Genomic DNA, 25,451 nt, shown 5'->3' on the forward strand with positions numbered 1-25,451 from the left:
AAAGTCAAGTGGGTAATGAAAGCAAACAAAGAAAGGAAGAAAAGGGACGAAGACAAAGACAGAAGTAACAATGAGGAGATGAGGTAGGACAGAGGGATGGAAAGAAGAGGAATGGAGAATGAAGGACAAAAAGGAAGGTTCCAAGAAATTAAAGATGAGGGGGAGAATAGAGAAAAGAGGGGAAAGTAGTAAGACGAGGAAAAATGAGGAAAAAGAAAGAACAGCAGCATATGGAAGATATTTTGGGAACACTTTGGTTTTCTTGACGTCATCAAATAAAAGTGCTGAAAGAAACCGACCAATCCAGCCAACAACATCCATGTAGGTGTTTCACAAAGGCTTTATTGTCCGTTCTCAAGTGGTGACTTAAAGCAATTACTCTCATCTAGCACAACACCAACGAAGAAGAAAAAGAAGACAGTCATTAGATGACTGGTAGAGGTGCTGATGGCGTGAAAAACAGAAGTAGGAACTGACTTAGATAACCGAATCACTTACCTGCAGCCGTCGGCTCAAAGAGCTTCGGCTCTCTCAGGTTTTATGTATGTACATTCTGACCACAAACACGCTAAATCAGACGGTCGTCAGAGTCTCTGCGCTCTAACTTAGCTCTACGTCGCTTCAGTTGTTTTCCCCGATCCAAACAGTTCTGAGCGGAAAGCAACAATCTCCTTGATAAAGACGCCCAAAAACAAGGAAACCCGAAACATCTCGATCAGGTTTTTGTTGCTAGGTAACTTGTTTTTAACCATCTCCACAGTTTGTAGAATTTAATATCAAACGTAGTTTGGTTTTGCTAAACTACCTGGAAACTTAAGGGAGAAAAAAAGCAACAAAACAAAAAACAAAAACTGGGTCTGAAACAGAAAAACCCATTAAAAAGACTTTTCTTATGTTCAGAGGGAAAAACTCCAGAAGCTTTGGGAGTTTTCGGCGAAATCCGTTGGCTGTTCCGTCCGCCTCGGGGTTCATGGTGGAGGATGGCTTGGCTGCTGGGAAAACACGAGGACCTAGCCGAGTTGGAATTAACTTGAGGGAATTTCAGAGAGAAACACTGATCTGGCTCAGAACCGGAGGTGAGATTTGTGTTTCACCATGTATCTGAAGAAAGAGAGACGAGAAGACAAAAACAGGTAAGGTATAGTTTAGAGAAATCAGGTCAGGGAAATCAAAGATGGAAGGAGTAAACACCTGTCGAGGGTTTCCCAAAAGCGCAAGAAGACGGGTCGGTCTAGGTGGCGTTTGTGGCGGCTTAGCTCCAGGACGGTCACGTCCCATTTCTGCACGTTCGGGTCCGTCTTCGCCTCGTCGTATTTCAAATGGAAAGCCCGAACTGCAGGGGAGAGAGGGAAACGCGCGGTGAGAATGTTGCGTTTCACCCACCGCATCCTCGCAAGCCAGAAAGGCCCTCCACTCACTTTTGGCAAAAATGTCGACGGGAGATCCGTCGGGCAGCAGCCACGGCCAGCCCTTAAACTGCCAGGCAGGACCCTGCACGAACACGGCCACCACCCGGTCCCTGCAGGAACACAAAGCGGCCAAACTGAGACGGGAGGAAGTTTCCCCAAAAGGTGTTGCAGATGCACACGGCGCACTGTGGACTAGACTGATCAACTAAAGGTCCACTGCTTTTCGCTTTTGTCACGTTGGAGAAAAAGGAAACTCGTGGGGTAAACCCATGGTTTCATCATCCACCTCGACACAGTAGAAGTGAAACTACATGGTTTAGCTCAGCAGAGTTTAAAAGTTCCAAAAACAATTGACAATTGTCTATTAATCTTTTAACAGCGTCTTGACCAGCGCTGCATTGAGAAGTATCTCGCATAAAGAGCTCAGCTGATGCGCAGTTGAGAGAACATGATGCAAAGTGGTAAATACTGAAAATACTGTTGTGTTAAACAACAACAAAAAAGCAGAACCGTGCTGAGACTGTTCAACAACTGGACTGTGATTTACTTCCAAAGCCTGAAACAGAGCTGATGTAGAGCTCTCTTCACAGTGACTGAATGAAAAGCAGCAGCTCACCAGTCCTGTGGTGCCAGTTTCAGTGGCTGGTCGATGACGCGGTAGGGAACGGTGACGCTCAGTGTGGCGCCGCCCGGCTGGATCTGGTCTTTGCGCCTCTGAAGCAGAACCTCGTTGTCCCGCTGGATGCCCTGCTTCTTCTTGTCATCTGATGTAATGAACCTGGAAACAGGGAGCTGAAGGATTCAGGCTCTCCGTTTGAGGATAAATCTAGTTGATGCTAGTTGTCCATCCGGCTAGGAGTACTAATCCTTTGGTGCCTGGAGTTCAGCTCATACACAGTATCGGTTCACTACTGGTTTCCATGGTCACCACAGTGCTGAGACTGCCCTCGTCAAAGTGTTCAGTGACATCCACATAAATACAGACTGTGGAAGAACCACGGTGATGCAGCATTAGACTGCTGACATTGACATATTACTGAAGTAACTGGAGAGTTGGGTTCAGTATTCAGTTGGGTCGGATCGTATCCAAAGATCTGTGATTTTTTTGGATAGACTTTAAAACACTGTTAGTTTATAAAGGTAACACTTTATTTGAAGCGGTGTTCATAAGACTGACATGAAACAGTCACAAACATGACATAACATCTGTCATGAACATGAAGGAGTCTTTATGAATGTTTATTACAGTTGTCATGACGTGTCATCCAGTAAATAATGACACTTAATGCAAAGTTGCTCTAAAAGTTGCATTAAATTATCATAATTTACAAAATCATGCAAATTTGGCATTTTTACTGGACTTTTAGAGCAACTTTGTATTAAAAGTGTCATTTACTGGATGACACCTCATGACGACTGTAATAAACATTCATAAAGACTTCTTTATGTTTATGACAGATGTTATGTCATGTTCATGACAGTGTCATGTGAGTCTTATGCACACCTCTTCAAATAAAGTGTTACCTTTATAAATCACTGAACAGCTCAGCACCACAGTACATTAAAGATCTGTTGATATATCAACCTTCCAAACCTCTCAGGTCTCCTGGAGAAGCAGCATTCAGCTTCTATGCAACACAAATCTGGAACAAACTTCCAGAAAACTGAACAACAGCTGAAACACTGAGCTCCTTTAAATCAAGTCTGAAAATCCACCTGTTTATAGAGATTCCTTTGATTAATAATAACTGGGAATATTAATTCATACATTTGATGTTTATTTGCTTGATGATGACATCTGACAAAATATACTGTTTATTGCTCATTTCATAATAACTGTATTGAGTTTTTAGAGTGTAAAGCACTTGGAACTGAAATGTTGCTATGCAAATAAACTTGACTTGAATATTGGTAATACTTGGTTTGCAGCAAAACGATAAAATAAAATAAACATCAGTTAACATCGACTCAAGCATATTTACTGGACAGATATAAAAGAAGAATCCACTAACATTGACTAAAATCGGTGTGAAAGCTGAGATATTTTGTATCCCTACTTTTAGCTGAATGTTATTCCGTGAGAATCTTACATCCACCCAGGTTTATGTTGTAGATTTCAGCCATCTTTAATCCTTAAAGATTAAAGGTAGTTCTGGGAGGAGCTTTTTATTGTTTACAAAGAAACACAATTAATCGGAACATAATTTGGAAAATTAATCATTAATAAACACATGCCGGGGTACGTCGGAGGAAAATAAAGGGTACCGTTATATGTCAGCCACTTTATCTAAACTAGAAATATAAAGGTAAAAAAAAAAAAACATTGCATCCAAAACAAACTGTTCTCACTTCAAATCCTGGAGAAGATCTTTAGCATTGAGCATCGTGATGAGGGAGGTGGTGGCAGCAGGGATGATGATGATGGGGGTTCGGGATCCTGCAGACAAAGTGTCCAAAACGAACAGAAGGTCAGCGAACGCATCACGTTAGTTGGTATTTACATAAAGGGCAGCAGATGTGTACCTTTCTTCTGATTTGGTGGAGGTCTGGCTTGTGAAACTAAAAAAAAAACAAAACAAAAAAAAAGATGAGAAAAAGAGTTTTCAGAAAAAATATAAATCAAAACATGTTGAACATTTAGCATCATCTTGGGTCACGTAACTCTTGACAACACAAAGGCCCTCCAATTGTAATTTTATCCAGACAGAACACATTTCTATTTACAGAGACTGAAGCCAAGTTCCCTTTAGGTGAAACCCAAACTGAGGTCACTGAGATAAGAACAATCTCATCTCAAAAACAGCTCTTCCCTGAACTGACTGACTGTTAATGCAAGCAGCAAATATGTAGAATTTTCCTGTCTTTATCAGCTATAAACAGCCAGCATTTTAAGAACCACACCATGTTTAATGCGCTTTTACAGGAGTGCAGGTCATTTTATAATAATTGGAAAAAGTAGACTGGAATGTTTATATGTAAAGATTTTAAGTGGATACGGACCTGGACGGGGAACTGGCTGCAGCGCCGGGGTCTGGGCCTTCCGGGCTGACGCTCCTTCCTTCAAACAGAAAATAAAAACTCCATGGTTACACACAGCTGAACAACGTATGGCTTGTGTCTGAGATATGCAAAGGTAAACATGATAAACAGAAATGTTTTTGCTAGGAAAAAAAAAAAAAAAAAAAAAAAAAAAAGAGTAGAGAAGTTAAAGAGCTTAGTTTAGTGTGAGGGGGAACGGACCGTCAGGATCACTGATGGTTCAAAAAAAAAAAAAAAAGAGTAAAGAAGTTAAAGAGCTCAGTTTAGTGCGAGGGGGAATGGACTGTCAGGATCACTGATGGTTCAGAAATGAGCATGAACTGCTGAAGTTTCAATAAGTTACTCATTTCTTTTAATTAATAAAGTTTTTAGACGGGGAAAGAAAAGTCTAGATTTCCCACAGCTCAACCAGTTTTAAGTTGAGACTTTGACTAGACCTCTTCAAACCCCCACTTTTTTTAGGGGATTTGTTTTGCCTGCAAAGTTCAACTAAGTAATCTGAATCAGTTTTGCAGGTTTTATTTACAGGTTTATTTACCAGACTTTCAACACATTCAGCTTTGAGTGGATTGTTAAATTTGGGTTGTTTTTCACAAAGGGAGGGTTTTTAGGCAATGACAAGATTATTTATACATGACCATGTCTGGCGCTAAACATGAATTATTTTTGGGGTTCGGTGGGTTTGCATTGTTTTGTGGGTGGAAACTGTTGGTCCAATCTGGCAACCCTGACAGCAGGTGTCTGTGTGTGTGAACATAGTTCATCTATAACTTAACACAAGGGGAAATTATACAACTTTACACAAGGCATGCTGGGTGGATAAGATTTTCCCTTAAAAGCAGTTGAAAACTCTTTTCCAACATTTTCAAATGTCAAGTATTAAATAATGCAGTTGGCTTGTAGTGGTCTTTGTTTTCAGTAATCAGACAGGAAATGAGAGAGAGAAGAGGAAGAGGAGACGTGCAGCGAGTGTCTCAAGGTTGGGAGTCGTCTGCCTCGGCGCTCGGAGTGCAGATGTTTACAGGGATCCAGTACGCTGCAGGATGCCAAAAAATAAACGCAACGCACCCACCCAACCACTCAGAAGAGTTCAGCCACACACACAAGAAGAAGGAAAAAAACAACAACTCTGAGTGCTTGTGAGCCATAATAAAGCTTTAATTCCACAGATTTTCAAACATTAAAAGTTTCAAATGTGAATAATTAAGTCAATGAGTTGTTCTTTCCAGTAGCAGACAAACCGACTGATGTTTTTAATGACTGATGTGAAGGCATGTCTTTGGGTGCGTGTTCTCGTTTTGTAAGGAGCTCAATGTTAAAGTTCATGTCTTAAATGGTAATTATTAATCCTACTTCCAATAAAAAAACAGAAAGACTGAATGTTCTCATGTGGTTTGACAGGGTTTTGGTTTGTGTGAAAACAACCTGCCTGAAAAAGCAACAAGTTAAACTCAACTGATTCAGACCAAAGCAAACATTCAGTCTGTTTCAGTTTTCTTTTTTTTATTGGATCCACTACACACACATCAGGTAAGCCTCATTTTTGAAGATTATTTTTATTAGTCATCAATTCCAGTACTCTCGATTAACTCAGAGTGTTAATGAACATCAAGCTGCACGTGATGGAGCTCTGTTCTGATTTTCGTCATTGAAGATAGGAATCAGTCTTCAAAAATTCAAGACAACGGTGGTTCGACTTCAGCCTTCTGTGTTGTGGCCATTTTCCCCCCCAGTTAAATCTCCATTTATTGGATGCAGTATTTGCCACATTCATTTATCAAGCCATTTATTCAGTTTTTATTTTATTGCCAACTTTGGCAGGATAAATCCTTCATAAGAACGACTGAACTTCTAAAAACTGGCTAATTTACAGCAGACATAATTATTCTGGAAAGACATTAAGTAGAGACAGATGAGGGAGAAAGAGAGACGACAGAGTGCAGATGGTTTAATGACCTCCGTCTTTGCTGAGTTAACAAAGCTGTTTTTTTAAAACAAAGTTACAAAGTAGAGAGATATAACTGAGAAGGACAAGAACAGGAAGAGGAGGAGAGTCGGGAACCAAAAGAGAAAAGAGCCACAGAAGCAGAGTGATGATAAATATGGAAAAAGGAGGAACAGTAATTAATGTCTTCAACTAAAGCAAGAATTCAAAAATACTTTCAAATTTAAAAATTTAACTGATCCCAAAGGGAAATTATATAACTGAAATTTGGCAAGATCTATAGTTAATCCCAAAAGGAGTAGAATTTTTTTTTTCCTGAATAGTTTTCCACGCTTACAAATATGCTTTTCCTTTGAAGTTGCAGTATGAAACTTTTATAAAAAATATAATTTTTTGCATACATGTTGAATCTGTTGCTATGCCATGACAGTAAGGTAAGGTAATTTTATTTATATTTTCAGCAACAAGGGAATTCAAAGTGCTTAGTATGGTATAAGACAGATAATCTGTAGAAAAAAAGAAATTGAGCTCCTCTGCCTTCCATCAGTGCTAGCTTGGAACAACCAATCAGAGCCGGGGGGCGGGGGTGCCTAAGCACTGTCAATCACCCTTTGTATGACGCTGCTAATATGACAATAAGGAAGGCAGAAAGAGACAACAAATTAGAGCTGCATGTTAGACAATACAAGGCCTGCAGTAAAGTTCAACACCCTCCTCCTTTCCCCAATTTTAAAAAGTGAATTTCAGATTCTGCTGTGGCCAAACTACTCACTTACCTAGTAATGGTGCATGCAGTGCAGGCGTGAAAGCGCCCTAAGCAATCCTAAGTTATACGTTTTTTTTAAATCAACATTTCAATCTAGCAAGCGTCCTGTGGTTTAACTTTGAACTACAGCCTGTTCTGTGAATTCTACAGCAATCACCCATGTGCTTCAAATAAATGATTCAGGACATGTTTCATTAGGACAAATCTCGAACAGACTGAATATTTCATAGCGTCTGTTTAGATTCTCCTCCAGCACAGCAGTTACAAAAGTTCAAATGAAGCTGATCTCAGAGGAGCAGCACTCCTGTCCGACTAATCCCGATGTTGTGAACCACTGGGCAGGCCGGGCAGCGGCGCTTCGGAGCTGACCGTAAGAGGATAACATCGGCACAATCTCAGCACTTTCACGGTAACGTAAACGGATTAGAATGAATTTGTTATGCCAAGCAGATGTTGATGGCTAGTTGATAGGTGGTGCTGCTGATGGTGCTCCATCAGCAGCACCATGAAATAAAACTCCCTGTTAAGATTAAAATCACGCACAGCAGCAAGGCAATGACAGGAAATCCCTAAAGGGAGGAGAGAATGTGAGGAAAAACATGCAACATGTTTCGATGTTTAATTTTAGAATGATGGTAGGACTTGATGTGCATGTGGGACACAGTCATAAAATAATGTGTTATTTTATTGCACTCTGTCTGTCTGGGGTCTTCAAGCACATAAAAGGCATTGACTTAAATGAATCAGGACTTTCCCAGAGCATTTTTCACACAGTCTAGTTAGGATTTGACATTTTTAAGGTCAAGACTCTAGATTTCATTCAATACATATTTGGGGAAAGACCAGACACTGTAACCGGTAATGTGCTGTATGATGTGACTTGTAACATACCTGGAAGAAGTATTTTGATCAACTACCTGAAATTTAAATGGTAATGCATTTGAATCAGAATATATTACCTTGTGCTGAACTAGATTGACTTAAATGAAATGTGGTGGAGTTGAATCAGATGTTCCTTATTATGACAACCTATATTACAATGACTAGATGGATAGATAACTAGCTACATTTTGGAGAAGTCATACTTGATGCTGATTGGCTGTATCCCCCATAGCAGAAATAAGGAGGACTAGATGGTAGCTTATGTCGCAGTGCTAATGCATATTAAGTAATATTTGGTGTTTGAACTATTAAAATAGGCAGCTATGACCATTTTTAGAGGGTATTAAGTATTAATAGATTTTAGCTCTTTGCAGTTGACTTTGATGTAAGAGTCCAGAATACTGGGGGTCCACTGTAAAATCATGTTTTTCCATTATTCCCTTATTTCTTTAAATTATTTTGCTCGATCACATTGTCCATTCCAAACTACTAACTGCTGATTCTATCATTAGGCATTAAGAAATATAGAAATTCTGTGTTAAATTCTGCACTTCTTACACTTTTTGTCTCCTCATTCTTGATAGGAAAACATTAGCCGCTTGTTTGCCAACATGGTAATATTAAAAACACAAAGGTTTTCAGAGAATGCAAACAAGTAGGGTCGCAACTATGTACCTTGAGGTGTATGCAAACACACTACAAACGTAAGATCATTGTTTGTGTGTGTGTGTGTGTGTGTGTGTGGGCGAGTGACGGGAGAGGAGATGGAGTGGAATGGCACCTAATCAGTGTCTCTGTTCCTTATCAAATCATTTACACACACAAAAAGCTGCTTAAAGAAAGAAAATGCAGACAAGAAATCATCCTTCTGCCAATGTTTGTCGCCCCGTCTTATGCAGCGCCCACTTTTTGCGCCACTGCAAACAAGTGTGGTGGAAACAGCATTTTAGTAATGTGTTTGGAATTGCCATCCAGTGATAAATTAGCACAAGTAGCTGAATGCCGACTGTAAGAGGTTTGAGCTGTCCTCAGCCCATCGTTGCCAAAGTGAGAAAATGAAACCAGAAGTCCCCCCCCCCCACCTTTAAATCCGTTTAGGAAATCTAATGTGTTCAAAGTGTCGACAGAATTCTCTCCTCTTCCTTCACAGCATGCCAAATTCAGATCATACTTTATTCTTCTTTCTGGGGAGTGGGTGTGAATACAAATAGGTCAGTAGCCCAGCCCCCCAGCCTCCCGCCTCCCCTCTTTAACAGAGCAGCCAGCAACAGCAGCAGAGACGCCGTGACGTGCTGGGAGAGCGTAATGCCACCAAGCCTGGAGCTGCCTCTCAGAACAAACGCACAACTGACAGCGCTGCCTCACGCTCCTCCTGGCCATCCTCTTCCTCCCCCGCTGTTTGCAGCCAGAAAACAGAGCGTGAGAGGCTGCCGAATGAGGGGAGGCAAGAGAGGAGCAGGAAAAAAAACAACAAGAGGACTGGAAAGAGATCGCAGGGAGAGAAGACAGCATGCATGAATCAAAGAGAAAGAGTGTGGAGGAGCATGAGAATGGAAAGAGGAAGAGCAGCTGAACAGAGACATGAAGCCCGTCCGAGCATTGCTGCTTTGATTTACACGACTTTATTACGGTGAAAAGGACCCGCGGCTGCAGCTAACAGTCACCTACAGCCTCCTCCTTCTTCTTCTTCCTCCGGCCACAGGCAGCTGCAGCGCGGCAGCGTCAGAAACCAGCCTCAGGGGGATGGGGAGGGGGGACAATGCATCAAGACAGATGGAGAGATTGCAACACTCCAGCTCTTTACGCACGCTCAGCTGATGTGTGGGGGGAGAGAGCAGCGGCTACACGACAGGTTGAACGCGACGTTTTCCCACTCCGAATAGCGCGATGGTGAAAAGCTATCGGTCCGAGCTGCAGCGAGAAAACAGGAGGGTTCATCATGGGCTCTGGACGAAACGAGGGAGGATGTGAGCCGTCCGAGCCTGCGCCGCACGGCTCTTTCACCAACGGATAAGAAGGGAGGAAAGACCAACGGGGTGAGATTTGCAAACCTTGCAGTGGCCCACTAGAGAATTACCTGCTTTTAACGGAGCCTACAGGATGTGAAGGGTGTGTCGACTTGAGAGGGAAACATTTCTGTTTCTCTGTTTTGATTCCGGCAGACGAGATAAAACTCTTCAGTTCTCACAACCCCCTGTCCTGGTGAAACCTTTCAGTACAGAACCGTTTACTTCTGTTAACATGAGTAAACATGAGAAGTGAAAGCTCACGCAGCTTCAGGCTGCTGCTGCTGGTGATGATACACATAGAGAGACAGTCATTTGGGGAATTATCAAAGCGATCTACAGATAAGAAAGTCACCCTGTAGGTTTTAGCTCTGAGCAACACACTTCTCTCCATCAGACTAAGAGTAAAGTTCTGGTAAGCCAACAGGATTTTACTGGAAGATAACTTTGCCTAACTTCTTTTACAAGTAATGGATTTGCTGTCATCTGTATTAAATGTGCTAGAAAGAACCGTAAATTCATCTTTTATTTTTTTCTTCCTTTGGAAAAGTTCTTGGTTATGCAATGATCAGAGTTTGGGCCCAAATTCCAATTTTTCTTTCCAAACTAGGAGTGTTTGCAAAAGTACATCAGTTAACTTATGTCCACCGCTCTAGAGAACATGCAGAACAAAACAAAAACTACTGGAAAGGACACTTTTTTTTTTAAGTTAAATTTAAGTGCAAAAAAGGTGAAAATAGGAATAAAAGATGAAGGTAAACAATCACTTACTGATTATAATCACAAATGTGTCACAAGGGGGCCAGAGAACTGGAGGAGTTGAGTGATTTAACAATAATCAGCGACGTATTTCTGCATATCGGGTCGGTCTCTGTTACTCTTGGTGTTTTCTTAAAGGAGAAACGATTTATTATTTCCTTAGCATTTCCAGGTCAGTGTTTGGGCCACATCAAGATAGTAAACCTTTTGATAGATCTGAATCTAATCTGGACTTTTGTAACATACTCTTAGAAACTATGCCTTAGCCAGTGAACATACTTTTATTAAAAAAATGTAAACAATATGACAACTGTCTTTCTACATTCACTGTAGAATTGTAGTTTCTCACCTAGAAGCAGGTGGCTGGTAGCTTTACCTAAACAAAAGTATCATTTTGTCAAATGATAAAAGTCACATTTCCCTTTAAGTTGTCCACTGACACCTTCCATGCCCGGCTAGATGTAAACAGCTTGTGTGCATCACTGACAACACCAAGTACTTCTCCATATTGATGTGTGAAATTCAGTTGATACTCAGAATTTGCTGCTAAGTCAAACTATTTAGAATTTAACTGGTTCAGTCACTTTAATGAATACATGCCATTTGTATAGATTTTTTACTTTTTGTTTTTTTTTATGAGCTTTGAAGTGATATTTTTTGAATTTTTTTTTTTTTTTAGTTTTATTTTTCCTTTTTCCCCCAGTATCTGGTGTATCTGGTGAAGGGATATTCCAGCCATTACATTTCAGATTACACTTGTTTTTAATATTTTACTTCTGCAATATTCCTGCATGGTTAGACTCATTTGTTCTTCAGGCTGGCCAACAGTAACTTCTGTTACATCAACAACAGTAGATAATTCACAGCATTCAAAGTTACATCTGTGAACATTTATCAGTAATTTAATTTGATTAATTTGTTATGAACTGATTATTAAAATAATTGTGAACTAGGCAGTAATCGGCTAATTGTGAACTCACAGGCTTAGAAAAAATAAAACAGCTGTTGAAACAATACGACACTCAGAGCAGTGTGGAATTAAGATTAAAAAAATATTTGGAAAAATTGTTCTACCCAAAACTCCTTAAGTGACATAGATCAAGAACTGGATTCCTTAACATCTTTAATCATCTCCACTAGGAAAGTGTTTCTGAACACTTGGCTACTGTACAAATCCAATCGTCTCTCCATCAGTGAAGAGTGAGAGGAGTTCACGAGCTGATCAACAACTTTGGTGCCTGAACAGAACACTGAGCCGAGCTGGGATGAGTAAGAACCGTTAAGGGTGACTCATGGAGCGATGACTACGCGCTCCTCTGGGCTGCGCTAAAATTAGTGCTCCAACTATTCACCAAAACAAATACAATCTTTATTTCAACGCGTGGATAAAACCTCAGTAAAAGCAGAGAGTGGCCCCGATATCACAAAACAAATGTGACCACTGCAGCATAAAGGAAATGCGTCCAACAACTAAAGCTTTGATGATATTCTGATGATAACTGTAACCCCTGTTAGAAAAGCCTCCAAAGAACCGCTTACCACAAGTCACACATTCTTCATTTGCATCAGCATTTTACCAAACAAGATCAGATCAGGAAAAAAAAAAAAACCTAGATATTCTTTGTTTTCAAGCTTTGCTGGCTTCGGGGTTGATGTTAGGATCTGAGCAGTAGATAGACCCGTGGAGCAGCAGACGGTGGCTCTCGACTGGAACAATGTGGCTTACATATTTAGTCCAGCTAAAATAGACCGACGTGTTTAAAACAGCGGCTCACTCAACAATTCCAGTTCATCTGGGATCCACGCTTTACCCACAAACAGCTTCTTAGATTTCTGTGTATTGTATGACAAGATGAACTGAATCTGTTCTCCAAAACCATGTTGCTTCATAATTCCTTACAAGCAAATTAATACTTCATATCTTACTTAAAACACAAGTAGCCTTTAACATTTACTCCCATTGTAGCATTGGTGTTTGCTGGGGATAACAGGTTTAATAATTGTTCAGAGACCAATGTGAACATGAATGATTGAGGTCTAATAATATAGGGGAGCTAAGAACTTACCTTTTAAATATGATTTTATCCTTTTGAGTTGATGATTGTCAGCTCTGGCATTTGATTTGACTGGATAGTTTCAAACATAGGAAGTTTCAAAGCAGTCTTATCCAACTACTGAAAGTAGTTGAAAAAGTAGAAAGCCCCAGTTTAGGCTAAACCTTAAATTTAGACTTTTGCATAGTAAAAGTTGCTGTAAGTAAATAATAAAAATAGCTATAAGTAAACTATTACAGTTCACTTTTAAGATAACTTATTTTCAGCGGTTAACGAGAAAGCTGACGGTTTCTAAATTCGTTCCAACGAGGCCGTTTCCTGTTGTACATCAAGGGCTTTGTGGTTTTGTCAAACAGTAATAAAGTAGTAAGGCAAGGGAAGAAGCAAAGAATGAAGAAATGTGCAAGTTTAAGACCTAACTTAGAGGTAATTTAGGAGTTTTTCTGGGAAACACAACCTAAAATTTAGAAGATGAATAAAAGATGTTTGACTTTCGTACTTTCTAACAGATGCAACTAATTAGGAGGGTAATCCTAATTAGTTGCACCAGGAAAGAAATTCTAGACTTAACTGGTTCGTCATCATCAGTTTTTCTATCAATGTTTTTTAAGAGCATCTTCAACAGTTGCATTTGAAAAGGTTGATGGAAATTCAAAATAACTTTGCAAAAAGGTTTTTACGTTCACTTGAGATGGTTTTTGGCTTTTCTAAAAGAGTCAACATGCTTAAGAGGAGGCGGAAACACATCTGCTGAATAAGTTCTGACAAAGCGAACATTTACCTCATATTTACATAAGTAGCTGCTTTTAATGTTGGCGTGCGTTAGCGTTGCATTTCTTTCTCCATGTCCATGGACAGCATGTAACATGACCAATACATGACAGAATAATAAGACATTACTGAAAAGCTCTCTCCATTTTTGTGAGATGTGTGGTCCATGCTAGTTTGCAACCTCTACTTCCTGATTATTACGACCATGAGTAATGTTGACATCACATTTTGTGTAACCGAGTTGATTGGCTTCAAACCAATAGACGGAAACATGCCTGGTTCACTTTATTTTGGCAACATTTTAAAAGTTTCTGATGACAACTGGATGCTGAATAACGAGGGAACCAAAATTGCAACATTTTCAGCTGCTGCGGTTCACGTTCACGTAAATGGTCTGAAATGTGATGGTCTCATTTTTGAATCCAAAATAATCCAGTGCTTCTATACTTTGAAATATTTCTAAGTATCAACACAACTGTTACTTCTCTTTCTGTACCTATTCATACAATCATTCTCTTATTTCTTAGGTAATCTCTTGGTGTGGCCACATATGCAAGTTAATACTGCAGAGTGAACAACCTGACACAAACTCTTCACTTCTGTGATCAGAACAATGCAGTGGAAACGGCGCCACTGTTGTACGCACACAGCCAAGCTTCTCTATCTCCTCTCTCTGCTGGGATTCTTCGTGTTTCTGGTCCACCAAGTGTGGCTCCCCAAGCTCTCTGGGATCCCGTGGTGGAGGGGCTACCCTGTGGTGTACGGAGGCATAGTGCTTCAAACCGCTAGGAGCAAATGGAACGGCAGCACTGCGCACTCAGCGTGGAGGTTCGTGATCGTTCCCCAGGGAACGTTGACGACCAATGCCAACATCAGCGTTTCTTTTCATCATGGCGACGCCGGCTTTGAGGGTAATTTGACAGGCAACAGCAGCCAGAGCCAAATGGGAGCTCTTAATGCTACTCTGACCCACGGACCTTTCCCTTATATCATCAACGAGCCGGATAAATGCCAACAGAGCAAACTTGCCCCGTTTCTCATCCTGCTAATTGCCACCGAAGCTCGTCAGGTGGAAGCGAGGAACGCCATCCGGCAGACTTGGGGGAACGAGAGCGTTTTCCCTTCCTTGGGATTTATCCGACTGTTTCTGCTGGGGAAGAAAGATGGGGAGTTGGGACTTCTGCAGCAGAAGATGCTGGAGGCAGAAAGCCGGAGGCATCACGACATCATCCAGCAGGACTTCCTGGATTCCTATAAAAACCTGACGATAAAGACTCTGATGGGAATGAACTGGGTGGCGACGCACTGTCCGACAGCGAGCTACGTGATGAAAACCGACAGCGACATGTTCGTCAACACGGAGTACCTCGTCTACAAGCTGCTGCGGCCAGATCTGAAGCCCAGGAAGAGCTACTTCACAGGCAACAACATGAGAGGCTTCGCACCTAACCGGAACAAAAATAGCAAGTGGTACATGCCCCCCGAGCTCTACCCTGGTGAAAGGTACCCCACCTTCTGCTCCGGGACAGGGTACGTCTTCTCTGGGGACCTGGCTGAGAAAATCTACCGGATGTCACTGAGCGTCCGCCTCCTGCACCTGGAGGATGTGTATGTGGGGATCTGCCTGGCCGAGCTGCAGATCGAGCCCACGCCTCCGCCCAACGGCTTCCTGTTCAACCACTGGCGGGTGTCATACTCCAGCTGCAAGTACAGCCACCTGATAACGTCGCACGGTTTCCATCCCAACGAGCTGCTCAAGTACTGGCATCACCTTCAGAGCAACAAGCACAACGCCTGCATCGGCACGCTGAAGGAGAGGACGAGCAGGGCCCACTCCAGACTCCGGGACAAGCAGGCGCATTTACTGAAACAGTAGCTGTTACCATTGACCGTTACCCTTATCGTGTGAACAAAGTTATTCATGTGTGATTTTAATTGTGTTTATGTTGATGGAAACTTCACAATTGAAAAATGGTTTGTTTCTTTTTGGACAAAGGTGGAATATTGACAGACTTTTGCGAATATTTGTAATGGAAGCGCAGCTACTGATGGGTCCATTTAAAACCTCCTGCTCAATACTCAAATGATTCTCATCTGTGAACAAACCTTACTTGCTATGATATAAAACAAACATAGTGTGTAAAACCTGATAAAATCCTGTGAAACTGTTGCCATTTTTCAACTAATATCGTTTCTACTGGGCTGATTCCCAGCAGAACGTCCATGTACACGGTGCTGTGTCATGAAAAATAAAGGGTGAAATGAACAAGCGTGCAGATGAAACGTCTCTGTAAAATGTTAACTCTGCTGTCGAGTTTGATAATCTGAAGCAAATAAACATTTCCAACACAACAACCAAAGCATCTCAAAAGCAACTTTAGGGGAAAAAAAGTGAGCAGGTAGTGCAGGGGTCCCCAAACTTTTTCCTGCGAGGGCCACATAAGTGTTCCCTTTTGTGGTCGGGGGCCGGTCTGTCGAGCGGGGGTGGGGGGTCTTTGAAACTGTCGAGCTGGGGATGGGGGGGGCGCAGCAGGGTTACGGTCGACGACATATTCGCGTTTTTAGATAGATTTTTACCCAGAATGCAAATGGAAAAAACCGTGAGTGAAACGGTGACTGGGACTGACGAGTATATATTCCATTGAGGGAAACTAAGTTTCACATTTGCTCAAAAGCCCCCTGGTGGTTGAAGAAAAATCCACATATAAACCGGAAAATACAATATATGAAAAAAAACACTGAATGCTCTCTGGTATGAGCAGGCGGGCCGGATCCAGTATTGTTCAGGGGGCCGGACCAAATGAGGTGGCGGGCCGGATCCGGCCCGCGGGCCGTAGTTTGGGGACCCCTGAGGTAGTGGAAGGTGAGACTGAACCTAACCAATCACAGCTCAGCCATCTGGCTGTATTATCACCCAGTTCCAGAATAGTGAAAGATGTCACAGAAAATACAAAATGACAAGACCAGCAGGAATCATTATAGAGAGCTTTTGCTTAGCAACACATTGGAATGTTTTTTTGGTTCACTCCGACGCCAAAAACTGATGTTATTTCAGCCAAACTGATTGAAGGGTGAGATGAACCAGTTAAAAGTAAAACCAACACATTAAACATAAATAATGAGAGAAAAATATGCACCAAATATTTTAGAAATTTGGCTCCGCACCCCCAATGAAAAAATATGTATGGTTTACTATGACAAAAAGAAAAAAAAGAATACATATAAAATATAAATAAACATCTGCAGTTCATGTTGCTAAAACTGTATAAAAATATTCTGTTCGAGTCCTAAGTGGAATAATTTGACATTTTAAAGGGTTGACTTCATTAGATGGTAGTAATAAATCCAGCTGTAACTCAGTTTAATCTCTTCTTGGAGCAATGCCATGAATAAATCAGATACCTGTTGGTTAAATATTAGGCTGGTGGTATAAGGGCTTCTGTTGGCAGCACTAATGAATGGCAATAACAGGGTTTATACAGGTGTTGAACCCTCATACATATAGTGGAGCTGTTTGTTGCTATGGTAACGAGTCTGCGGGTAGCTAGCTGACACAGAAAGTGAGGGGTGGGGATTGGGTGGTTCTTTGATGGGTTTTCTGAGTTATTTTCCCTTTGCTATGGCACTGCTCTAAATTAAGAAGGTTTGATTTAGTTAACAGAACCGTTCTACCACGGCTACGGATGGCGAGGAAAAGAATCGTCTTTATGCCTTCGCGAAATTTCCGGATGTAAACAATAACATAACATGAAACGTGTCTAAACGTTATCAGCTAATGATGGATGATAAACTTGTACGTAAAAGTTCTACCACTTTTCCTACAAATGCAGTGGAATTTTCACTTTTGAGTTTGTTCACACTGCAATCTGTTAGCAGTGCAGTTGTTGTAATTTAACTTACTTTAGCTGCAGCAGTGTTCAGAGCAGCTCAGCTCTGAGCGCTGGCTTTAGAGTCAACAAAGTCAGCTGCCTGTCTGCAGCTCCCGTCGCACCGCTGGTAAAACTTTAGCTCATAGCTGAGCTTCAAGTTACATCGCTTCACAAAACGGGAATCTGCTCCACGGTGGAGCCTCAACCTGCGCAGGAATCCGCTGCTGATGAATGGTGGATGCTCCGGTCGGTCTGATTTGATCACCATCACGTCAATCCAGATCAAGTTTAGATTTTTTCCTGCATACTTTACAAAATGCTTTTCGCTCATTCCTCGTCTTTGAATCTCGGATCATTGAGCCAAAGTTGTGAAAACTTATATTTCCCCACGGCAAAGCGCAAAATAACTAGCTAGTCTCAACAGGTTAGGCGGTTAAAACACAACGCATGCGCACAGCAGGTTGGAGTCTATCAGTTACAGCTCAGGTTCTGCCAGTACAGCAGTTATAATTTTTCATACAGATTTTAGTAAAACGAACTTAAAACAATAAGTGAGCATCAATGGAGTATTAAAAATATTTTGAACCTTTTACTACCTCTTACAAACCTTAACAAGACCTAATTTAAGCTAATACAATTTACTACTGCACGGAAACCCTGAATAAAGTTAAACATTTCACATTTCTTGTAACAATGTGCCAAGGCTCTCCGGCCTCAATCATCAGCCCTGTTTCAGCACTGAAACCCTTCAGGTGGAAAAACCTCTTCATGAGACTTTGTGACCGGATCCAGAAGCTGTTCTTACCGTCACTGACTTCAGGGTCATGCCGTGGTAGGTGCCCATGGTGTCGATTTTGAAACCCTCCGTTTCTACAAAGTAAGAAAGGGTAATGAGCTGCAGGTTATGAACACACAATGTAAGAAACTAAAATACTGATTTATGGTTGTTTTCCTAAAGGAGGGTTTCAGTGTATTATAAGCCTGGCGGGCCTCCAGGCTGCACTGGTGCCCCCACCAGGCAAAGTTCATCATTTTTGTCCAGGTTAACTTAAAAAGTGAGCCATCATTATTAATTTTCTAAAATACAGAAAAGTAATTGTTGGGGATGCACAAATATGAAGCTTTGGGCCGATGTCGATATCTGATATTAAGACTGCTGTTATGGCAGTTTTTACCAATATTTTACTTTATCAATTTTTTTTATTTAATTACCTGATTTTCAGACTAATCCACAGAATACTCGATTACTGAAATAATAATTTACAACAGCCCTAATATAGACCTTTTGCATAAAAACAAGACACACAACATGGGATTATGACTCAATCTGTACCTGCCTTGGGAACCTTTATTAGCTGCTTTGACAATCATTATTAATGGTGTGATGGATATAAATAAGACTCCAGTAGATGGGGCAGAATTGGCCAAAATTGTTCTATTTTGTACTGCAAATGACATTTGGCTTTTCTAAAGAAATACTCTCCTCAGTCTAAAAAAAGACTGATTTTATAGAATTAGAACCATGAAGCAAAGTCACCTTCTTTTCCTTTGAATCGCTCCTGATCGTATCTGTTGTAGGCAGCCGGGACGGGCTGCTTGTTCCTCAAAGACGGGTCCTGCACCAACAGAAACCGCACTTTCACTTCCACATGCAGCCGTTTTAATTTATTCGGACTGAATTCTCATGAAGTTTCAATGAACCTTTACAACGAGGGAGCTTCGTACTGCTCAACAGAAGAGATAAAAACATGTTTACCACTTGGGTAGTGTTCTGTGCTGGTCTCTGCTCTGGTGCTCGTCCTTCTTCTCTGGCTTTCACCGACTGAAGGATGGCAAAGATGTTCTTCGAGAAGTTCTGTAAAACACACACAATAATTAAACATGTAAATGAACATGTAATCATACAAAATGTTGAATATTCAAGAGCTATTCATTGAAAAACACATCAGCAAGTAAAGAACTAAACATTTATTACTAGAGGTATACAAGTTCAGAGTGTAAATAAAAGGGCCAGTTTATAAACCCATGTTTCACTATGATATAAACCATTATTTTAAGAAACTGAAGTTTCAGTTTATTAAATATTTGTGGTTTTAGTGTGCTACATAAAACACTTAAATTATCAATGACTAGGGAAAGAAGTTGAATTTTAATATGGGAGCTTGTAATCTATACTCTAAAGAGTGTTTAAAGAAAACATTCCTTCTTCAAGAAATTCTGAGTTTTATTGTTTAAAAGAGCTAAAAACAACTTGGAAAAAGCCATTAAACCAAAGGTCAGATTTCTATCCAGGAGCCAACTGAGAAATTCAACTGAAAATAACCTGCATGTCTACAGATGCTAAAATAAGCTCTAGTTGATTTAAAACACTCTGCTTTAATAAACAGTTTATAAAAACTGTTGAACAGTTTTAACAAGATTGTTTATTAAACTTCAAGATAAGCCTGTCAGTTAAAGCTGAGACTTCAGTTTTTGCCGCCATCTAGTGGCTAAAACTGAGTTGTTTTGGACTTTTTCCCTGATCTTGTGCAGCTCCTCTCAGCGTGGCTCTGTCAGCGTGGGCGGAATCGGCCATTTATCACTGCAGCATATGTGAAGCTGCTGTCAACTTCCCTGTGTGGATATTACATAATACTGATGCAGCAGAACAAACAGTTCTGCTACGTCTCTTTGCTTTGAATGCTTATCGTTCAGTAGGTCTCTTTGACTCAAGAGTAATGTCTGTCACTTTTATTATTCTCCCGAGGAACTAGCAGATATAATGAGTTGAAACGGTGAGCCTATAGGAAGAGAAAGTTCATGTTTATCAGCTGAATCCTTTATAGGATCCAAGCTGGCGGTCATGTTGCATGTGAGTGCGGTTGGGATTTGTCGGGCGGGCCGTGTGAGGTCGTGGTTCTGACCTTCCCGGTGCTCTGGAGGATGGTGGTCCTGGTCCTCCAGACCCGCTCCCGGCTGACGATGTCCCTGGTGACGTCCACCTCTGCGTCCACGAAGCTCCTCTGCTTCAGCGTGATGTCATCGTCCAGGTCCGTTTTGATGGTTGAGCGTTTCTTGGCCATAATCTTGGCTTTGATGGCAGCGATTTTCTCCACAGACATGGCTTCGGACAGAGATCTGGGCGAAGAGTGGGGAGAAAAAAAACAAATAAAACGTCAGGTTTTCTGGAAGGCAGCATTCTAAATAATGTGACTTTTTTTAAGTTCATTATAATCTAATAAACGTTTTGACAGAGAAATCTTGGTTTTGTACCTGATCTGGTCCGTCTGCACGATGCCCTCTTTGTGGCCCTCCAGACGGGCGGCCAGGCGCTCCTTGTCCAGACGCACACGTTCTGCATCCTGAAGGTCAACAATAAGGATTTATATTTACTTCATTTCATTTGTCTAAATAGGAAAACATTTAAATAAGTATTTTATCAAAAAACCGGAGGTGTACAAACATCTGAATACGTGATCTCTTAAAATGCTACGAAAGACAACACAATAAATCATGCTTACTCTAAATTAAAAACATGACTTAATTTTCTTGCTGATGCACCTTATATTAAATTAATAAAGCTCTTTAGGTTCTTACTTTATGTTGTGAAGAAAATATTAATATTTTGTTGTTTGTATTTTGTTGCCTGTATGTAAACAAACATGATGATGTCATGAAAAATAAACAAACTATGGATGGACGAAGCCTCAAATACGGTACTTGAACAATTTAACACACTGAAGACATTAAATCTGAACCTTTGAATATAAAACAGGCTGCCGTAAAAATAAATAAACTGCCTTTTCCAGATGAGAAATGTAGCTATACACAAGGTATTATTCACTTTTAAAAAGAAAATAAAACCTTAAAATGTTTACATCTTTTAATACAGATAACACAAATGACTATTTTTTTAAATTATTTTCAGGTATAGCAGAAAGATCCATTTTTATTTAAATAAAATCATAGCTGTAATTTGTATTGACACCCTGAATTGATAAAAAAAATAAGAGTAATTAAAAAAAGGAAATCACTTAAAGCGTCAACATTTAATTAGCATCAATATAAATTCCTGTTTCAATGGGGTGTAATTATGATTGTAAGTAGTTACTTTTCAAAGCAGCAAACACAACAAACTATTAATAAATGTGCAGGAAACTGACATAAAAAAGAACAAAATAAGAAGAGTAGGAAGGCTGAGACAGGGAACTGGTATTAGCATTAATTTATCTGATTTCACATGGAAAAAAATAAAACGGAACACAGAGAAACAGATTAAAGTCGTGCCACATTTCAGCAGGACCAGGAATGTGTTCAACCACATTGAGTTTAGTTTCATTTAATTCAATGCTACAAAATAAAAAACGTTTTTCATTGCGTGTCACCACAGGTTTGGAAAACAGAGATGGAAACGTGAAATGAATTCGTTGAAATTTGAATGATTTTGTTCCAAGTTTGCTACCTGGATCTTGTGTGCAAGACATAGAAAGTGCAGGAAGCTTATTTTAATTTAAATGTTTCCCATTATTATTGTGGGAAAAAACACAAGAAAAAAAATTTAGACTATGTGTTTTACTAGTTAGTGGTTCTAATTTAGTCAGTTTTTCTATTACATGAAATGTTTTAGTTTAGTGTCTTTGTTGCATCAAAGACTAATCCAAATACCTGTTTTAGAAATAAAGAAAAAAAACTGCCTCCTTATTAAAAATGATTATATTTTACTATTAAATGATTTGTTTTATCAAATTCTGAAGTAATATGCCTCCACCAGAGGTCAGGACCAATTAAAGCTAACAGAATTTATTTCACTACACAAAAAAGCTCTAAATGTATTTATTTATTTTTAATAACATTTGAACTTGTTAATCTGCAGGCAATTTGTTACTTTTCATAAACCCACATGGTTGAAACTCATCAATTTGCCTCAGTTACCTCAATCCTTGGTTTCTTGGCTTCAGAAGAAACTTCATCAGCTGCTCTTTTAACTTGGAGAGGAAAAAGAGACGAGTTTTATCACCAGAAATTCAATGTACAGACAATTGGAAAAAGCTCAAACTGAAGTTCAGACAAATTAATAGCAGAAATCTTTACAGGCACCACCACATAATTTTTAATAATAATAAGAAGAAAAAAGCTGCTATAAGCATACCTTGTGTTGGCCTTTGAAGCCCTATTTCTATTGGTGCGCTTCTGTCGATGCTCGTCGATGTGGCTGTAGAGGAACAGAAGTGTGTTGTTCATTACAGCAGGTCAAGTTTTACCTCTACTGGACAATCAAAGAGTTCCTCATCAAACTGGTGACACAAGCAGGAACATTCGACAGATCACTGAGCTTTGTGGAGATGTGGAAAAATCTGCTTCTTGGCACTCAGTGTGTTTTAGAGACACCTAGAGGCCACAGACCGCTATGACGGCTCCTTAAGGCTGCTGAAGGGGTGCCGGTAAAAGTATTCACACTCTTGGATGTTTTAACCAACCAGTGTTTTACAGCTTATATTAGTTTAGATCTGATATTCAGGCCATCTCACAGAAGAGATGACTGAAATAAAAACAAGTTTTGAAAAATATTTTTTGTTATTTGCAATTTTTATTTTCTAGGAAACAAACGCAAGGTTAACAAAAAAAGCGATTAAAATCAGAAGTCAAATCTCATTATGCCAAAATGAATCTGCTTTTATTTTTGGGCCATATCTCCCAGCCCTATGCAGAACTACCCAAACTGCACAGGAAGATCAGATCCTGCCAGCTTGTTGACAATTAACCTGCACTGATTTTACCTTCTTTTATGTTACATGTTTATATTTGGGAAATCTACTTATTGTTAAGGCTGCAAAATATAAATATCCCAATATTTAATGATATCAGTTGCTGAATATAAGCTCATTTTCTTCTTTTCCTCTTTCATCTGTGCTTCCATCACCGTGTCCTTTAGCATTTGATCAATGTCATTTGCATCTACTGGTGTGAGACTCTGGCCAAATATTAAATAAGCATGAAAAATTCAAGTTCCTAATGCTTGAAATGTATTAGCTAACAATTATTCATGTCTTTGCGATGTGACCATTGCGGTCAATATACATCAGTCTTTCTCAAACTAGTGGTCTGCAAGGTACTGCATGTAAATGACTATTTGCCGTGATGTGAGGTCAAAGTGTGATGCATACTGTTAGCTTACCAAAGGATTGTGTTTAAAAATAATAACAGATAAGTGGCTTAAGACCGGGTTACTGTACAGGAAAGCTAGAGATACCAGAGGAAAGAAAACACGACTTATATGATCAAAGCAATTCATGTTTGCAGGAATGTTTTTCAATTTCTCTGGGTGAGTTGCAGAACTTTTATTTTTAAAATGCTGTTACAATACACAGCATGCTACCGGCACCCAGATCTAGGTCTGCCCGGCCTGGGGGCCTAACAGTAACGAGGCGGTGAGCAGCGGTGCACCCCACGCTCACTAACTGCATCTACAACACCTGAAATAAAATAAATTATGTCGAGCTGAAAGAAAACAAACTTTAGCATCCACACTTTCCGAATCCGTAAATAACTCCAACCACCTGCCAAAGCAAACTTGTTCATGGTTTTGCCAGTCACATTTACAAAACACACTCCTCATTATTGTTGTTTCCAAGGACAAAGAATACATTAATAGGTGCATTGAGAGCTTAATATTTCCATTTCAGGTTGCATGTATTAAGACGTTGTGTTATTCTGGAGGCAATTCCAAGCTACGCAGTCCGTCAGTGTTTGTTAAGAAAAGCTCAACAACTGGAAACGTAGAGTGGACTTTCCAGCGACAGACTATGGAACATGAGTAAATTTGTTCTCCTTTGCATAGGACTTCCCAACTATACAAAAAACAACAAAAGAAAACAAAACTGAACATCCCGGCTGAGGGTGGATGAAAGTGACTTATTACACATGCTACTTACAACTCTCGCCATTGAGGTAGGACAGCAATCCTTTTCGATCCGGTCGTCTGACCACAGGGATGTTCTCTGTCTATAATTAACATGCAGACATGTCAGGAACAGAGACGCTGTACACAGCTAGAGAGAAACTAACGAAAGATGCCAGAAGCTTTGGCTAAATGCTCCACTTACTGCAGCTCTCCGCACATACGAAGGATGCGGCAGATGCACATTGTTGAGCAAGAATAAAATGGAGTCCAAAGTATAGTACTCTTTAGGTTGGCCCTCCTTGCCAGTACTGAGGAAGAAAAAACATTGCCACTATTAGGAGCAAAGTTTATAAAATGAGCAATTAAGCCAATTATATGTTATCTACGCAGGTCTACAAGCATGAAGTTCTAGTTCTGCTTAACACCTAGCAACAGTTAGTGAATCCACATATATAGCTTTATGTTCAGAATATTTGCAAGATAAATTTTCCTTAGTAAACTACAAAATAGAATAATAGGCAAATATTAAAATAAAAGACGAGCATGTCCTCGCGACTTTATGAAACAAGTCAGAGCTCGATGGCATCGCTAATTTAGCATCCCTTCACTGGGACAAGTTTGGTGTGTTCACTCCTAAAATAACAGGAATACAAAGGAAGTGCAAAACCCACGCATTTACTCCAAAAATGAATAGTTAAACTGGAATATAATTTCTGGTGCAAGTTACTGAAATATAATGCGAAAGCAACCAGCAACTTAAAGTTCTGAGCCCACAGAGGAGTTGTGTTAGCATTTTAGCACAAAGTAGCTAGCGAGCTTTACGTCGTTACGGAGAGGGAGTTACAGGCCTGGGAGAAAAGAGGTTTAAACGTGTTTAGTGTGGTGACATACCCCCAGATTATGTAGTTTGTCTTCACATTTTTCGGCCAGGAGAACTCTCCGAATATCACCTCATCCCCTTTAGCGACGATTTCCTTTTTCTGGATATTATACTGACGAAGAACGCTCAACACATCCGCCATCTTCACTCGCCTTCATGTAGTATGTTTACGAGGCCCCCCACATATCAAC

At 40.2% G+C, this 25,451-nt stretch overlaps 2 protein-coding genes across 2 annotated transcripts; one reads left to right on the plus strand and one right to left on the minus strand.

Annotated features, from left to right (window-relative positions):
- Positions 1 to 320: 320 nt before the first annotated feature.
- cdc73 (cell division cycle 73, Paf1/RNA polymerase II complex component, homolog (S. cerevisiae)) lies at positions 321 to 25,451 on the minus strand. Its single transcript, XM_007554879.2, has 17 exons — positions 25,272 to 25,451; positions 24,583 to 24,688; positions 24,412 to 24,481; positions 22,629 to 22,691; positions 22,412 to 22,464; positions 20,753 to 20,841; positions 20,404 to 20,617; positions 19,257 to 19,355; positions 19,038 to 19,116; positions 18,306 to 18,370; positions 4,410 to 4,467; positions 3,933 to 3,968; positions 3,759 to 3,846; positions 2,026 to 2,187; positions 1,419 to 1,519; positions 1,192 to 1,333; positions 321 to 1,101 (listed from the first exon to the last, which is right to left on the minus strand). Exons 1-17 carry the CDS (start codon positions 25,400 to 25,402, stop codon positions 1,065 to 1,067), a joined length of 1,593 nt encoding a protein of 530 aa, XP_007554941.1. The 5' UTR covers positions 25,403 to 25,451; the 3' UTR covers positions 321 to 1,064.
- On the plus strand, positions 6,930 to 15,969 carry LOC103139982 (beta-1,3-galactosyltransferase 2-like). Its single transcript, XM_007554878.2, has 2 exons — positions 6,930 to 10,077; positions 14,159 to 15,969. The coding sequence occupies exon 2, from the start codon at positions 14,245 to 14,247 to the stop codon at positions 15,505 to 15,507; it is 1,263 nt and encodes a 420-aa protein (XP_007554940.1). The 5' UTR covers positions 6,930 to 10,077; positions 14,159 to 14,244; the 3' UTR covers positions 15,508 to 15,969.

Source organism: Poecilia formosa, unplaced genomic scaffold (assembly GCF_000485575.1).
Source record: "Poecilia formosa unplaced genomic scaffold, Poecilia_formosa-5.1.2 Scaffold67, whole genome shotgun sequence".
NCBI lineage: Eukaryota > Metazoa > Chordata > Actinopteri > Cyprinodontiformes > Poeciliidae > Poecilia > Poecilia formosa.

Coding starts and splice junctions, on each gene's coding strand:
- LOC103139982 (XM_007554878.2), top strand. CDS start 14,245: ATGCAGTGGAAACGGCGCCACTGTTGTACGCACACAGCCAAGCTTCTC.
- cdc73 (XM_007554879.2), bottom strand. CDS start 25,402: ATGGCGGATGTGTTGAGCGTTCTTCGTCAGTATAATATCCAGAAAAAG. Junction 20,618..20,752: donor GTGCAGACGGACCAGATCAG/GTACAAAACCAA, acceptor CTCTTCGCCCAG/ATCTCTGTCCGAAGCCATGT. Junction 2,188..3,758: donor GATCTTCTCCAGGATTTGAA/GTGAGAACAGTT, acceptor CCCTGTTTCCAG/GTTCATTACATCAGATGACA.